The 16,027-nt window shown below is 38.2% G+C and overlaps 1 protein-coding gene across 3 annotated transcripts in view; it reads right to left on the minus strand.

The window, feature by feature from the left end:
* The window catches only part of LOC117297382 (histone-lysine N-methyltransferase, H3 lysine-79 specific-like), a 35,860-nt gene extending 21,917 nt beyond the window's left edge, over positions 1 to 13,943 (minus strand). For all 3 annotated transcript variants that reach the window (XM_033780378.1, XM_033780377.1, XM_033780376.1), the window contains exons 1-7: positions 13,739 to 13,943; positions 12,228 to 12,268; positions 11,087 to 11,161; positions 8,290 to 8,353; positions 4,201 to 4,338; positions 1,183 to 1,273; positions 399 to 493 (exon numbers count right to left, since the gene is read on the minus strand). In XM_033780378.1, coding sequence (XP_033636269.1) covers positions 399 to 493; positions 1,183 to 1,273; positions 4,201 to 4,338; positions 8,290 to 8,353; positions 11,087 to 11,161; positions 12,228 to 12,268; positions 13,739 to 13,840 — 606 coding nt within the window. In that variant the 5' untranslated portion in view covers positions 13,841 to 13,943. The remainder of the gene's footprint in view (positions 1 to 398; positions 494 to 1,182; positions 1,274 to 4,200; positions 4,339 to 8,289; positions 8,354 to 11,086; positions 11,162 to 12,227; positions 12,269 to 13,738) is intronic.
* Positions 13,944 to 16,027: the final 2,084 nt, after the last annotated feature.

The raw sequence follows: 16,027 nt of genomic DNA on the forward strand, positions 1-16,027 counted from the left end.
CATTGTTCAAAAGTAGTTTTTTTTCTTCTTTTCTAATCATGGCCCTTTTAAAATCTGAACAGTTAGCTACAGAGAACCTATGGCCTGATTGCTGAAAAAACTGTTCTCCATAAACAGCTAAAATTGCTGGATTCAAAAACAAATTGAATGGTATATTCAAATCTATGAAACAAAATAAAAACACACATATTGAGTACTTCATACTTTGGTCGTAATATTATATATTGGAGTCCTGTGCACACACTCAAAATGATTGTTCTTTCTTTTTGTTGTATTTAAAGTTTGAAGGAACATGACTATACTTATGTCTTACCTTTTATGCCTTTGTTTGGCTACATTTAGTTGAATGGGAAAACAAAAAGAGATAATGTTGGGAGAGAGGGGGGAGGCACACTTACCACTCCATATGCTGAAGGGACGTCTGCTTTCTCTATGCCGTACGTCAACTTACACTTTGCAGAGGCAGCCACCTGAAGTACAACTTGACCCACACCTTCAATGCAATAATAACAATTATGTTGACTTCGGGGGTTTAAACTCAGGAGGGGGATTGGGGAAGGAGGGGTATGGTTATGGGCAGCTTCAACAATTTTAGTCCACCGAGGGCGAGCAGTTCAACAAAATCATTCATCTTATAGATATGTTAGATATTGGGCCAACAGTGCTGAAGTGTAATCTGGGGGAAGTCTTTTGCTCAGAGTGCTAGGCAAAATTTGTTAGTTGTGGGGAGGCCAGCCCAGCACCGTCCACCGTGGCTACAACACTGGTTATTAGATTCAAAGCCAAATTTGTTCTCTTTCTCTCTCATTATATTACAGGCATTAATTTCAATTAATTTTTGAGGCAGTTTTGCTCAGGTTTTATTTTTATTGTCTGATGGTCTGGGTAAAATTTCATTAAACCAGTAAGCACAAAAACTTACTTAGCACAGAACAGTCTTGCTTAGCAGAAACAGGTTACCAGCAAAGGTTACATTAAGTGTGCATTGGGTGACTGGTGCCCAACTCAATATTTGCTTAGCAAAGAAATTGTCAAGCAGTATTTTCTGCTGAACAGGTTTATGAAATTGACCCTGATAGGTTAAATTTATATGGCTGTTTTTTTAAGAAAGGAATAAAATAATGTGTTACTTTGGTAACGAGATATGATTATTGATTAAAGAGATGAATGATTCAATCTTACCACTGCCAAGATCAATGAAGGTGTCATCTGGTGATATCTTAACATGTTCTAACATCTGAGCCACAAGATCAAAGGACGTCTCACCATAGACCTGAAGGAGAGTAGAAAACACAATGGACAAATTAGTAATACATCTTGCCTGCCTGGAAATGCCATGGAATATGTGGAACATACAGGCCTGATAATTCATGGGGGCAACGGAGACGATAACCTCCGTGCCCCCTGGTCATTGCCTTGCTGCCCTTAAAATGCTCCTTCCTCTTAAGGTGCTCTTTAGTACCAAGGAGAAAATGCCTTGGTCCCCTTGCACTTTCAACCTGAAAATGTACAATGTACAGTACAAGGTCATCCTTTTTACAAGCATGAAGATTTTGTGTTAAAGACAGTGGGCACTATTGGTAATTGTCAAAGACTAGTCTGCCCAGTTGGTGTATCTCAACATATGCATACAATAATTAACCTGTGAAAATTTGAGCTCAATCGGTCATCGAAGTTGCAAGATAATAATGAAAGAAAAAACACACTTGTCACACAAAGTTTTGTGCTTTCTGATGCTTGATTTCGAGACCTCAATTTCTAAACTTGAGGTCTCGAAATCAAATTCAGGGAAAAATGACTTCTTTCTCGAAAACTACGTCACTTCAGAGGGAGCTGTTTCTCACAATGTTTTATACTATCAACCTCTCCACATTAATCAAGAAAGGTTTTATGATGATAATTATTTTGAGTAATTACCAATAGTGTCCACTGCCTTTAAACAAAAAGCTACACATCTATAAAATACAATGCACCTAAACCTGCACTGTACAGTGTATAGAACATGTGTACAGTTCAGGTCAGGTTCAATGCACACTATACTAAGGTACATGTATATTATCATGATATTATAGGCCTACTGTGTACATTGTGCATAGTACATGATTTACTTCATTCATTAGCCTATTACATGTATGTCATGCATTCAAGTGTCTTTGCATATACTGTACAAAGTACAAAGTGTCTTTGCATACACTGTACACACAGTACATGAATGTGTGCAAATTAATGCGAGTTCAATTCTGCCTGTTATTACCAGGGCCCCATTTTGTTGTTTTTGTAGCTTAGGATTCTGTGCTGATTCCCTGCAAAGGCCCATCATAAGTATGTACTTCACAAAGCTGCTTAGCAAATTTCATGGGTTTGGAAAACCAATCGAATTGGGAACCAACAGTGGTACTCTGTCTCAGCTAAGCAAGATTTTTTTGTGGTTACATAAAATCAAGTTTTTCCGCTTTTCCCTTATGCACTGTGCATGTAAGCAATGGAAGTTTGTGTAGAGTATCATTTTACTGATACACAGCACTATCATGTACATGATCAGTGTACTCAATCAGTGTTTATGTTTTATGTACAATATGTACAGTACATGGCAGCCTGCATGTAATGTACTTTGCTCATGTGAAGAGAAAGGGTTTACTCATATAAAATGCCATTATGACTAGCAGCTGTGTACTGGCTCTATACATCTAATTACAACCATTCCAGCTGCCCTTGGATGCTTAGATAACCATCCAGACAGTGCTACTACACAATGTACATCATGTATACCCACATTATGAAGGACTGGATGAATAATAAGCAATAATGAAGCATGGGGTACATTTAGGTCTCTCTGAATGCTTAAAGCCATTGGACACTTTCGGTAAACAGTATTGTCCAAGGCCCACACTTTATGTATCACATCTTCTATATAAAATAAAAACATGTGAAAATTTAGTCTCAATCGGTCATCGGAGTCGGGAGAAAATAACGGGAAAACCCACCCTTGTTTCTGCACGTTCCGCCTTGTCATGACATGTGTTTAAAATAAATCCGTAGTTCTCGATATCGAGAATTGATATTGTTTTTAAAAATGTTTTCTCAAAAGGTAAAGCATTTCATGGATTAATATTCCAAGAGAAGTCTTTCACCATTACCTTCTGTAAACCCTGTAAGTTATTTGTAAATCTGTGAACTTTTAATTTGTTTCTGTACCGAAAGTGTCCCATGGCGTTAAAGGGATAACCACCCAGACATGGCTGTAGAATAAATGAGCATAACACAAGCATGGGGTACCTTTAGAGGTGTTCAAAAAAGCAGTGTTACCAGTCACATCAATGTGAATGACAAGACATGGCATTTTGTCTGGTGACCTGTTTCTACTTGTTTCATACATGTACATGTAATACTTTTTAGGCTAAGCAATTTGTGTGTGCTTACTAGTTTTATGGACTTGCTATCTGATTGTACAATCTACATGTAAGTCATCATATTTTGTGGCTGGTTCACGATTAATATCAGCTGTGTCCAAACGGAATGCCATTTTGAAGCAGTAATGGTACAACATGCAATGCCATTTTAAAGCAGTAATGGTACAACATGCAATGAGCACAGAGCATGGAGAGTGATAGTACCATGTAGATGATGAGGTGATGTTTTTTATTGAATTATGTGATGATGATATAACTACACTGTAGGACAGGATGCCATGGCAACATGATTGGGCTGTTTAGGGAATTTTGATCAAAGTTTTCCTTGACTACAAAAGACGAACATGAACAGTAACATGAACATATAGGCAGAACGTGCCATAAACCAACGAATTTAGGCATCAGACTATTTACCTCCCCCTGTGCATACATTGTATACGTATGTACATTGTATGCACTGTGTACATTGTACCTAGCATACATTGTATGCACAGTAAGGCACAGCTATCCAAAACAATCCATACAAAGAACATATCCCCACTTAAAAAGATACATCCTCTTCCTTAATACGCAACTTAATTATTTATGTTGGTTTTTCCTTTCAATTAACAAAATTCAAAACATGAAATAATGCATGGAGTACACAGGGGATGACAATCAATGAGCTGTGGCCTTTAAAATTAAAGAACTGACCAATAACCATGACGATGGTCAAACAATGATATATAAACATTGTAGGCCTAGATGGACAAGACTGCAAATTAATTTTGATGCTTAATAATGTACAAACCTCTGGTGAGAATGGCTCATACGCATTCAATCTGTCGGGGTCATCGATGGCATGGCTGTAAACCTGCTGCATGATGTGTTTCAGATGGCCACGGGTAGTTCCCTTGTTCAGAGGTAGTACACACATTGTCCCTTTCCACTGTTAGCAATCAAAACAGAGAGGCATACATTTATTGCATTACATACTGTGATACTACTACTAATAATAATAATAACAATAATAATAATAATAATAATAGTAGTGGCTTCCTAAATATAGCACACATAGGGCCTATCCGTCACCCATTGACGGTCAAGGCGCTTTAACATACAGTAATAGTAGTGGCTTCCTAAATATAGCACACATAGGGCCTATCCGTCACCCATTGATGGTCAAGGCGCTTTTACATACAGTAATAGTAGTGGCTTCCTAAATATAGCACACATAGGGCCTATCCGTCACCCATTGACGGTCAAGGCGCTTTAACATACAGTAATAGTAGTGGCTTCCTAAATATAGCACACATAGGGCCTATCCGTCACCCATCGACGGTCAAGGCGCTTTAACATACAGTATTTTCCTGCAAGGTATCTGGGACTACATGTCCGTTTGAATTATGAGACCTACTTCTATTGTAACAATGTAAAGTACCTGTATGTAAAGCACCATGTTTTGGTTTACAAGGTGCTGTGGCGCAATATGCTGCCAATCCAGCTAGGAACACCTGGGCGAACCCCCTCTCTTTTCGATAAGTGCACTGGGTTCTTTTATGTGCATTACACAACACACAGGACCAACGGCTTTATGAACGTCCCATCCGAAGGACGAGATGCCTTAACCATCCAAGCCAATCTTGTTTGTTACACGTAGTGTTGTTATGATATAAGGGCAACATTCATGTAACTATTCAAATGTAATTTTACATGGATGTTGTGGATGTCTGGGATGGATCTTTGATGCCCTCTTACATCTTGATGTGTGTATGGATGTTGTGGATGTCTGGGACGGATCTTTGGTGCCCTCTTACATCTTGATGTGTGTATGGATGTTGTGGATGTCTGGGACGGATCTTTGGTGCCCTCTTACATCTTGATGTGTGTATGGATGTTGTGGATGTCTGGGACGGATCTTTGGTGCCCTCTTACATCTTGATGTGTGTATGGATGTTGTGGATGTCTGGGACGGATCTTTGGTGCCCTCTTACATCTTGATGTGTGTAAACATTGTATGTAAACGATTTCTTGGAAACAGTTTTTTTATCCCCACAGCCTTCCATCTGATCAATTGGGAATATTTAGGTTACATAGTACATGATGTACCTGCTTGAAGACCCATCAGGAGTACTCTTGTCTCCAATTCAGCATGGTTTTAGGTTAATAGAAACCACAATACCACCCCCCCCCCCCCTTCACTCTTTCACTCGCCCCTCAAGATTGCCCCCATAATACAAGCACACACACAATTTATGCAAACATGAAAACGCCAGTGAGAACTACAGTATACATACACTGATTAGCCAGGTGCTTGGGATGAAGTACGGACTCTTGGGGTGGGGGGGGGGGGGTTACAAGGTCCTCAATCACCATGGTAACAGAGGGGGGGGGGAATGTTCATGGTTGATCACTTACTGAGAAGCTCTGAATACATACGTGCAGAATATGTTTATATCCCAACAGTGTAAAACACAAAATTGATGTCCAAGGCAACCAAAACCACAGAAGCATGACACACAGTGTATTTATGATGATGGTTACCCAATGGCCATCCGGATGTTTTGATTGATCATTAAATATGTTACTTTCAGGTATGGTACCAAGAATACCCATATACTGTAGTAGCTGGCAGGCATAAGATTCAGACTCAGTTTGTGATGACCCATTGCAACTTGATTACTGCCTGCCATCAAAATGATGAAGTCAAAACAACTCTTAATAACGTTCTTAACCGGCATAGCAACCAAGGAGTTGTTGAGAGCTAAAGTATCACTGACTAAAGTAAATAAAACAAAAGCCAAAGTTGGAGCTTCTCTTTTTATTAAGAGAAACAGCCCCAGGGGCCAATTTAATCAATTCTTATATTAGAACACACTGTGCTACTGTAGCAGGTTACCATGTAAACTGCATGTAAGTGCTTTACCGTCACATTCAAGCTAATACCAGTGAATAAATTTAATTCCAGTCCTTGACACTTCTTCAAAAATGTCCATCCACCACAATATCCCAAACAAGCCACATGTAATGAATTGCAAATATAATTGAACCAACTCCCAGGAGATATAACATTAACATAACTGCCCAGGCAAGTACAACAGAAGGGGGGAAAATGCATAATGCTAGGCTTGGACACTCATCACACTCCTCTGTGCATACAAGAACAGTATGCCTTATCTTGTATCTTAGAGGGGGCTCCGTACAACACTTAAAACCAGACTTGACTTAAATAAAATGTCAAATCTATTTATGCATTTGGGATATTTGGGGTCAATGGAAGGACAGGTCACAGGCTTCCTCTTCTCTCCCGCAAGAATTCACAAGAAACACCAAGAAAAAAACCTAGAACACTAGCAGATGACTAATGACAATGAAAATGAAGGTCGATCCATGAACTAGGCCAAAAGCTCTTTATAAATAGCACTCTGAAATCCTTCAGTGCATGTAATACGTGAAGCGCTCGAAGAAATAAACATACGGCGTTGCACTATAAATAGATTTGCCCGGTTGACATGGTTGATAGTCTGCAATTTGCCTATATTTAGAAGCGGTCAGCTTTTCATTGTGAAAAGAAAGTGTATTCAGCATTCACATCATCATATCGAATCGTCACCCAGTACTAAGCGTACTATGCCTTAAAATGACTCGGCAATGCACCCGGGCATCATCAAATATGCAGATTAGATCTGAATAGGGAAAGGGGGGGGGGGGTACACAACAAGCATTAGCCATACTTCCTACAGATTGATCCCCATGTGATCATATCTCTATAGGATGACAGGGCCTCTGGCTAAAAATAACCCCACTGTACTCGGGCCCCCTACCCATACAAAAGGAAACGTCTAATTTTATTTTTGTAGATCGAAGGGAGGGGGGGGGGGGGGAAAGGAGTATCGCAGGGTAACCTAAGAACAGCAGATGCTTGCGGACTCGTCTTGTATGAAGAGATTGGGTGCAATATGACACTATTCACTGACGATTATTTTTATTTCTAAGGTTGAACTTGAATACACAAAAGGTGGCAAGCTAGCCCGTCAGGGAGATGGGTAAGAAATGATGGGAATGAATAGGCAGATCACTGGCACTGACGTTAATTTATGCCTGGGGAGGAGGTGAGGGGGTGATGGCGCAGATGGTTCCATAACAAAGGCTTTTGTTTGGTAATTTTAAGCAAATGCTACCTGTATGTAAAACCAAACATGTTGTTGATTTTTAATCATTTATCCAGCATGTCCAAGGTTATTCAACGTCATTTGAGAATGGCAGAAACATGTCAATATTTTGCACATCTAACTATAGTGACGTATGATAAGTGAAAGTGTACTAAAGATGCAACATGGTGATTGGTGATTCTATGCAACCAGTTCTCAAAATAATGTTTGTGTACTTAAAGTAACTAAATCATTAACTCAATAGAACGTCATCCAAACTGCTTCATTGAAACAGACATACATGTACAATGTAAATCCCTTCCGTCTACAATTTAATATCAAACCTACACCAATGTTTGAAGAAAACTCATTTGGTTTACTAAAATCGCTGTCTGCGTCAGAAGTACCTACATTTGTCCAAACAATCTACATCAACGAGGTACGTGTACATGTAACGCCTCAGTGCTTTAGAGAAAACTCTCTATTTTGGCGCTCTAGTATAAATGACTTTTGATTTGACGAGGGAATTTATTCCATCAGAATATTTGACAACTAATTGGTGCGAGTTCTTGTACGTAAGTTGGAAAGTTATTCAAGTTAAGCAAGTGATTGAACTTTTTCTACACAGTGAACATCTACGCAGCTAATGAAAGTGCAAGGGTCAGATCATTAGACCATTACTTCATGGACTATCAGGTGAAACCATTTTAATTAAACCCAACAGGTGTTTATACGTTACATGTACTTACCAGCTGTCTAACTGCATCGATAGCTCTGTTATACTTCTCACACAGTGTATGCATACTTTCGTAGCTGTTGAGTGGGAAAGACAAATAGTTTGAGTTAATCAAGAATTTGATAAAAATATAGAAAGTTTGCAGTTTTTCCAAGCTGAATCCTTCAGGATCCAAACACCAGTACTGGAATTCTTGAGAACCAAACGAGTCATTGGTTCCATTGCCCTGGCCTTGGTGCTCCTTAAAATGTTCATGGGTACACCAAAAATGTTATTCTAAATGTGGTCTCCTTTTCCAAATGAAACTCGCCTTGCCCCTTATGAAGTTAAGTTCAAGACCTCATGCATGGAATTACACAGAGGACACAGAGGCTAGGGTCTCTGTTGTCCTATGTATGTTGGCCTTGGTGCCCCAAAGTTTTTTATGGTAGACTTTGTGAAATGAAAATTGCCTTGCCTTCCCCAAGATGAACTTGCAGGCATGAAACTTGCCTGTACACAGCAGTAAATGTGGTTAATTTGGCTAGGGAATTGCTTTCAAAACAGTGTGTGGTGGTGGAAATTATGGAATTCAGATTGTACAAAGTACACAACATCAATATGAAAGTATGAAAGATGTTTTGACATTGGGAATTCTCTGGGAACCCCCTCTGAGAACTCCCCCCCCCCAACCTAACCATATAGGAACTACATAGTCTGAGGCAAGTCATCCCTGTTTTGACTTACTTTTCATGCACATTTAATAAAATTCTTCCTTGACCTGACAAAAACTCTGAGACAGTCTGGGGACCTTCAGGAAAGAATTAGCCTTTTTGAGGTATATATGGTGTCCACCACAAATTTACCTAAACCAAATAGAGTTATAGTGTGTCCAACATTCTCAAAAAGGCTTACACTCAAAGAATTATTAACTGGTTGCCTAAAGTTACTCTGTAGTGGGATACATGTAATGTCTCCGTTCTTGTAAGTACACACTTGTGTGTACATAGTGAAAACAAGACAATTGTTTCCCATCAACGAGCTCCATAGAAACCATGTAAACCAAACACGTTCCATAATTCAGGATCCAATTAGTTTGCACTGTATGTAGATCTAGTCCTCTTGCACTTCCAGGATGTAACACTTGTAAAAATAGAACATTATGTTTTCAACATGACTTGGGGTTTCCCTTCTCTTCTTTCAACGAACAAACATTCCTGGCATCATCAGCATGAAAGAGAAACTTATATCGTAGTTCCCCCTTTAGAGCAATTGTACATTTGCTTTTGTTATTGAAAGTGTAAACTTTCTTGGAACATGCTACATGTATCTATAAAGTCTTCAATGTGGGAGAAACAGACCGTAGGAGAGCAAGTTGTTAGAAGTGAGTTCCATACAAATCTTGAAAATTTCACGAAAGGGAAAGCCTATTTTTGTTTTACATTTGTAATTTCCTAGAATGACACAATGAGTGTTGATTGAGAGCGAAATCCCCCTCTTCCTTCAACTTTCAAGGCTCCCCCTTCCCAATCCCAAAGGGGAGTGTATAGACCGGATTCACCTGAACACTAACCCAGGAAACATCCTCAGGTGACAATGACGCTCAAACCTTTGTCATCAGGATGTTTTTAATCGTTTAATTGTTATGTCACAATGGTGGCTGGCCAATCCTTGTTTTAGTCAGTCACCATCCTAAACCAAGAGGAAGAATTAGCCAAGTTTGCCATGGACAGTTTCAGTTTCTTGAGGACATCAGAAATAATCCTAATGAGAAACAAGCTTCATCATCCATGAAAAACAAATTCACTTATAGGTCCTGTCGAAGGTGAAGTGAGCTGAGGTGGGATTGGGCCAGGGTCCCAATGGCTCGCTAAAAAACCCAAAGTCACAACATGTAACAAACTTTATCAGCAACTGCAAACCCTATGGCCAGAAACAACATGTATTGTATGTTCTTGTTACCAAGTCTTTTCAAGATGCACACAAATCATCTTTAAGTTGACTTAACATCTACAAACATTACTTTAAGTAACCTGTTTAGAAAGAAACTGTCATCCTTAGTTTTAATTTTTTTTTGCTTTTTTGCTTGATCAAACGTGTTCCGCATCTCTCAGATTGCTTCCCAAATTAAGACTCTCTAGACAGTTGGCATTGATCCAACATTTGCGTTGCCTAGCAATGACACACCCCCTCACGCTGTACTTAGCGCGGTAAATTACGGATGTACACTACTCCAATCACATGTACTAGTTATCAGATTCACATGCTGAGTGTCTGCACAAAATATCAAGATTGTTATTTTCATCAATGTTTGATTTTCAAAAACACACAAGGCGTACACTGGTGAACTTAATGTCAATGTAATGTAGATTGTTTCATCAATTCATCTTAAAGTAAAACAGCTTTCCTTAAAATATTGACAAGAGATTGATTCCCCAAATCAATACTTTACATGTTTACTAAAAATGTGAAATCTAACAGGGTTTTACAGAATCAGACTGTTGATTTTGTTGAATTTTAGTCTGTATACATGTACAGTAGGATTGGCAGACCTTATTTTGTTACATGATTAATGTCGGCACATTGATAGTTCATTTCTTGCTGGGAATAAAATTCTGGGTTTTTTTCCCCCAGAGATATTTTCAAATCAACAACAAATTGAGTGCTGTTGGATTTTGGCTTTTGGATTTCATGAACAGGCAATCAAAAACAATTGTTTCTTCATATTGTCTCAAAATTGTTTTTCAGAATTCAAGACATTGTCACCTGTGTAACAACCAGCCATTCCTAACTCCCATTGTTAAAGTCATTTACATACAATCTTGTCTTACCTTTTTGCATCAAAATCATTGAGTACATTTTGCTGCATGGCGGCCATAAGCTCTGGTATATCATCGCAGACCCATCTGCAAGCAAGACACAAAAAGGAAGACAGTTGAGTCAGGCATCAAGGTAAAGTGAAATCATTTGCACATAACCAATTACAATCACAATGCAGTCTTATGGAATTTTTGTTTTAAAATTAAAAGAGGGGACTTTATGGGGACAACCCTATTCCTACTCTGATGGCAGGAGAAGAATAGGGTCGACATTTCAAGGGCACAATTCAAAACAGGTAAGTTTTTGAATTTTGGCGACTTGCTCCCAGCAGCTTTTCTGCTTAAGTGGTGTGTGCTTAGCAGCCCAATGAACTGTTGCCTTGTGCTCAAGTCTTAGTGATGATTTCTAGAATTTAGTGGTCTCCCTGATCAGCAATTTGAGTGAACACGTCTTCGTGCCTAAAGATTATTATGTTTTTATAGTCAAGGACACTTTGTTTGGAACTAAATTTAAGTTAAGTCAGACATAGACCTTTTCGCAAATACCATTGCGCAAGCGCAAACTGTCGAATGAGGTGCATGCTGGTCTAGCTAGTACCCAAATTTGATAGTTAGCTAGACCAGCATGCACTTCATTCCACGTCTGTTGTGCGCGTACCGAGTATTTGCGATAAGGTCTATGTACAAGTAAAGCCACAGGCAATGAAGAGTGCATCAAATCTAGAGCCATTCCTCATGTCAAAATACCACAATAAAACATTTGACTGGTGGTTGGGAGTGGGGGGGGGGGGGAGGGTATTCAATACTAGTTTACTGAACTTGCTTTACAATATTTTTTTCATGCAACCAGTAAGAACCTACAAATGTATAGGTGGTGATGTAATGTTCACAAACAGCAAGTTTAAACCCAAAAGGTGTTCCCACCCTAGTTCCCATCATAAAAAAATTACAGGTGAATTCTAGTAAACTTGTCAGGTGTGACTTCTATCGCGATAGCATTCATCATTTCAACAAAAAATTAAGGTTTGCATTATAAATATATAATGCTTATTTTGTATGCTGGTGCATGATGGTGTACAATGAAGTCCATAAACTCAAACGGATTATGCTTTTTGATTTGATTTCAAGGCAACTATGTAGAAGGTCAACTTACTTGATTGTGTCGACGATTTCATTTGCTCCATCATTCTTATCCTGCAAAGGAAATGAACATAAAAGAGTGAAAGTTCGTTAGTTGTTTTGTAGAAATAACAGGAATATTACTTGGCCAATGTATGGGGCAACTGAGACAAAATACAAACAGTATACAAATTGCCCCACGGTCTCAATACATGTACATGGTGAACATTACCAATGTACACACTGCATGAATAATACAGAAAACACTCAGACATTAGCATACTCCCACAAATGAATGATAAAGTGAAAACGATTGCTTGTAACGAAAATGTCTACGAAAAATAGTTGCAATTTATCATAATTCAGAGGATAAAATCACAACTACATCCCAATGATCGATGAAAATGACTTTAGTATATTTATAAGACTAAGACTGAGAGTTACAATCCATCACAAATGGTCCTTAACATAATGGCCACTGATTTTATATCTTTGGGGAATAAGGTTTATCGCGATTCAGAAACACAATGCATTGTGGGAAGGAATGGGGGGCGGTTTCTATGCAGTTTCTACGATTCGTGCACGCAACGCCTATACCTTTGGGTGGGTTCAACAGCGCCCTCTCTTGATATTTTGCTATTCGCGATAAACCTTATTGAAGTTAAAGTTTCTGTTGTTAAAAGGATCAATATTCAACTGAATTTTAATTATTACATATTCATTTTAGAACCCCACTCATGGCTTCTTTCTATTTTTACTGTCCTCCAGATAGGTCACTGACTTTTGATAATATTTACTTGGACTGAGCATGGAGGTCTACCTCCATGGACTGAGTAAGACATATATCAGAAGAAAATAATAACTGTAATGTAACAGGAAAAATTGCCCATAGCTTCCACATGACATGTGGTAATCTATATCAATAAAATAATTAATATTAACAACAGTGAGTAACAATGTTTATAAATAGCACACAGACAGACAGCATGCACTCCTCTATCTGTGTACTTTCTACTGCGATTCGTGAATCAATCAAATGAATAAAATAAAATGTACACGGAAAATTCCATGATTGGACTTGATTGAATGTAGCAATTGACAACACTTACGTATGAGTACAGGTATTAACTATTATCACTTTGATTTTGAACAAATAGCAATTTAATACACACACAAAAGGCAAGTTGTAAAGGTCTACGTGCTGACCGTAGTGCTGGCACCATTAAAGTACATGGTGGCACACCGTGGTAGAGGCCATTCATCTGGTGCTTGTTTTAGTGTGGCATTATTATTGCTTGGCATTCTCCAAATCCCAATCTCAATTTTAATGACAGAAATAACGTTTCTGCAGAATAAAATAATAACATTTTCACTGAGAAGGGTGTCATGATGTTGAACCCGATGACCGTGTGTAAGAATAGGCTTAGGTCAATAGTCTTGTCATTAATTTACCAATTAAACATGCACGTTGAGTTATTATTTTGATGTTTATTGCCATCAAACCAATGGTTAAATATTGACTGTACACAAACTCAATGGGTTTACCGTGTGCTGCAGAGGCCAAGTGTAGACGGCAGTTTCTGCTCCGGCAGGGCTGTGTAACCTCAATTCCAACGGTCCATTTTGCTCGCCTGAGTCGTCGTCCATCCTGCCAACTCGATCCGTGTCCACAAAAATGATTACTTTGACGGCATTTTTCCAGAGAAATATACTATTTTCCGGCCTGTGTGCTTTCTACAAGCTACACGCACACGACGTACGTACAAAGAAAACCCACCCCATTGGAATATCACGTGGCCTTCATAAAGCCGTCTGATTGGTTGATTGCACGAACATGGGCATCTCATTAATGGAAAGGGGTGTGCGTTTACGTCACAAATCGTATAAAGCACGTAGCGCGTATGCATAAAATACCATAGAAAATCTCTATAAGTATAGAAATTCACGAAAATGATGAATTACAGCCTACTTATAATGTAAATGATAGTAATTTATTTATACTATCTCTATCAGTTTAGTAGAATCGTCATTGTCATTCATAGATTCTTTTGCACAAGCAGCGCCCATTCACAGAAACCTGTCGTCGTACATCAACAAATAAGTTCATTCATGGAAATGAATCCCTTTCAATGGGACTTCAGTGACCGCAAAACAATAATTTTAAGTACTCACATTAATTCTGCAAAACCGAGTCAAATAAATCGAACCAAATTTCACTGAATCCCTGCCTATAATATTAACCCCGAAAACTGTCAAAGAAACAAAGTGAGTAATTTATGCCGGAAACAAATAAAACACAATTTTTTAAAGGTGGTTTCTTGGCCTTTTAAAACAAAAAAATTATAACCGACAATTAAAATGACAATTTCACTCATGATCTGCAAATGTATAACTTTGACCACGAAGTATTACAAATTCCTCCCCATACTTTCTGTATCACAATATAAAACTGAAACAAGGGGAATTACCCCTACAGTTCGATTCAATTTACTAGTCACAATTACACGAGGAAGTTCTGGTATTTTCCATCTGCTGCACGTGACGATGACGATTGGGTGGGAAGGGCTTGCGGTTGAACATTAATGATCAATAATGACTACATGCTCCCCACGCAATGTTGGAAACAACTATTAAAAATGTTGGGGTTGATTATACGTCAGATGCAAATTTGATTGGAATGATTGAGAATTGACGTCAATGAATCAAGTTAAAATTAACAAAAAAAGTCAAGAATTAACCATTAATTTATTAGAGGTTTCTAGGATAAATAGGGCTACATCAGTGGGAGTTATACCGACAATATTAATGTGCCGGACACTTAGGTTTCATCTTTGTTGAAACACTGATGACCAGGAGCTATAGTAGGATCCCGTAATAATTGCAAAGCCTTTAAAACCCCACAAAATATATTTCTTTAGGGAATGCTTAGCAGGAATCGTGTACTTAACAATAATGTGTATCGCTCGTGACTGGTTCCTATGCTGGTTACTTGCTTAGCAATTAAGCAAGACAATGAGTAAAGATAAGCACTATTTAAAAGCAAAAAAGCAGGAAATAATGTTATTGCAAACACATTATTTTAGGAATTTTGACCCACAAATTTCCTGGATGGTTTAAAGGAAGTAAGTTTACTATAGAGTAGTTTTTGTCAACTAATGATTGCATCTTTAAGCCATGCATGTGGTTGTTGCACGTGTGGGTGTTTTGAGTCGGGAAAGCCCTAGCGTGGATTGCGGTCGCATGGCAGTCGTTGAGTCATCGATATCAACATTATAGGAGTGTGTCGATGGCCGCAAGATGGAGATGTAGTATAGCAGGTCTACGTGATAAAATCATTCCATAACACTGACAACAATGACACTGTATACGATTAACCTCATCCAACACTAAGGTAATTGATTTACAATTTTTAAGTCTACCTAATTTACACATTTGATTGTTTATTCAATATATTGATTTATATATTATTACTAGTAGCATGGAGGAATAAATTTATTCCTCCATGCTAATAGTGTTACCTGTCATCAATATTAATTATTTTATTTGTCTATATATTTATTTATAGCAGTATTATAGTAATTGGGTCTTCTTGTGTGTCTAATTTATTTATAAACTAATTTATTGATTTACAATTTTTATTTTTGCTAATTCAATGAATTAAGAATCATTAATAAATAATGAGCCTCTTTTAAAAACGTAAGTGACAACACGCTTATCACGCAAAGTTAATTGTTTTCAGAGGATCTGCTGCCACCTAGCGTTCATTTATCCTTACAGAGAAGACAGGCACTGGTCTTTTGTTTCATTGAATGGAATATTATGCATATTATGCAA

Source organism: Asterias rubens, chromosome 12 (assembly GCF_902459465.1).
Source record: "Asterias rubens chromosome 12, eAstRub1.3, whole genome shotgun sequence".
NCBI lineage: Eukaryota > Metazoa > Echinodermata > Asteroidea > Forcipulatida > Asteriidae > Asterias > Asterias rubens.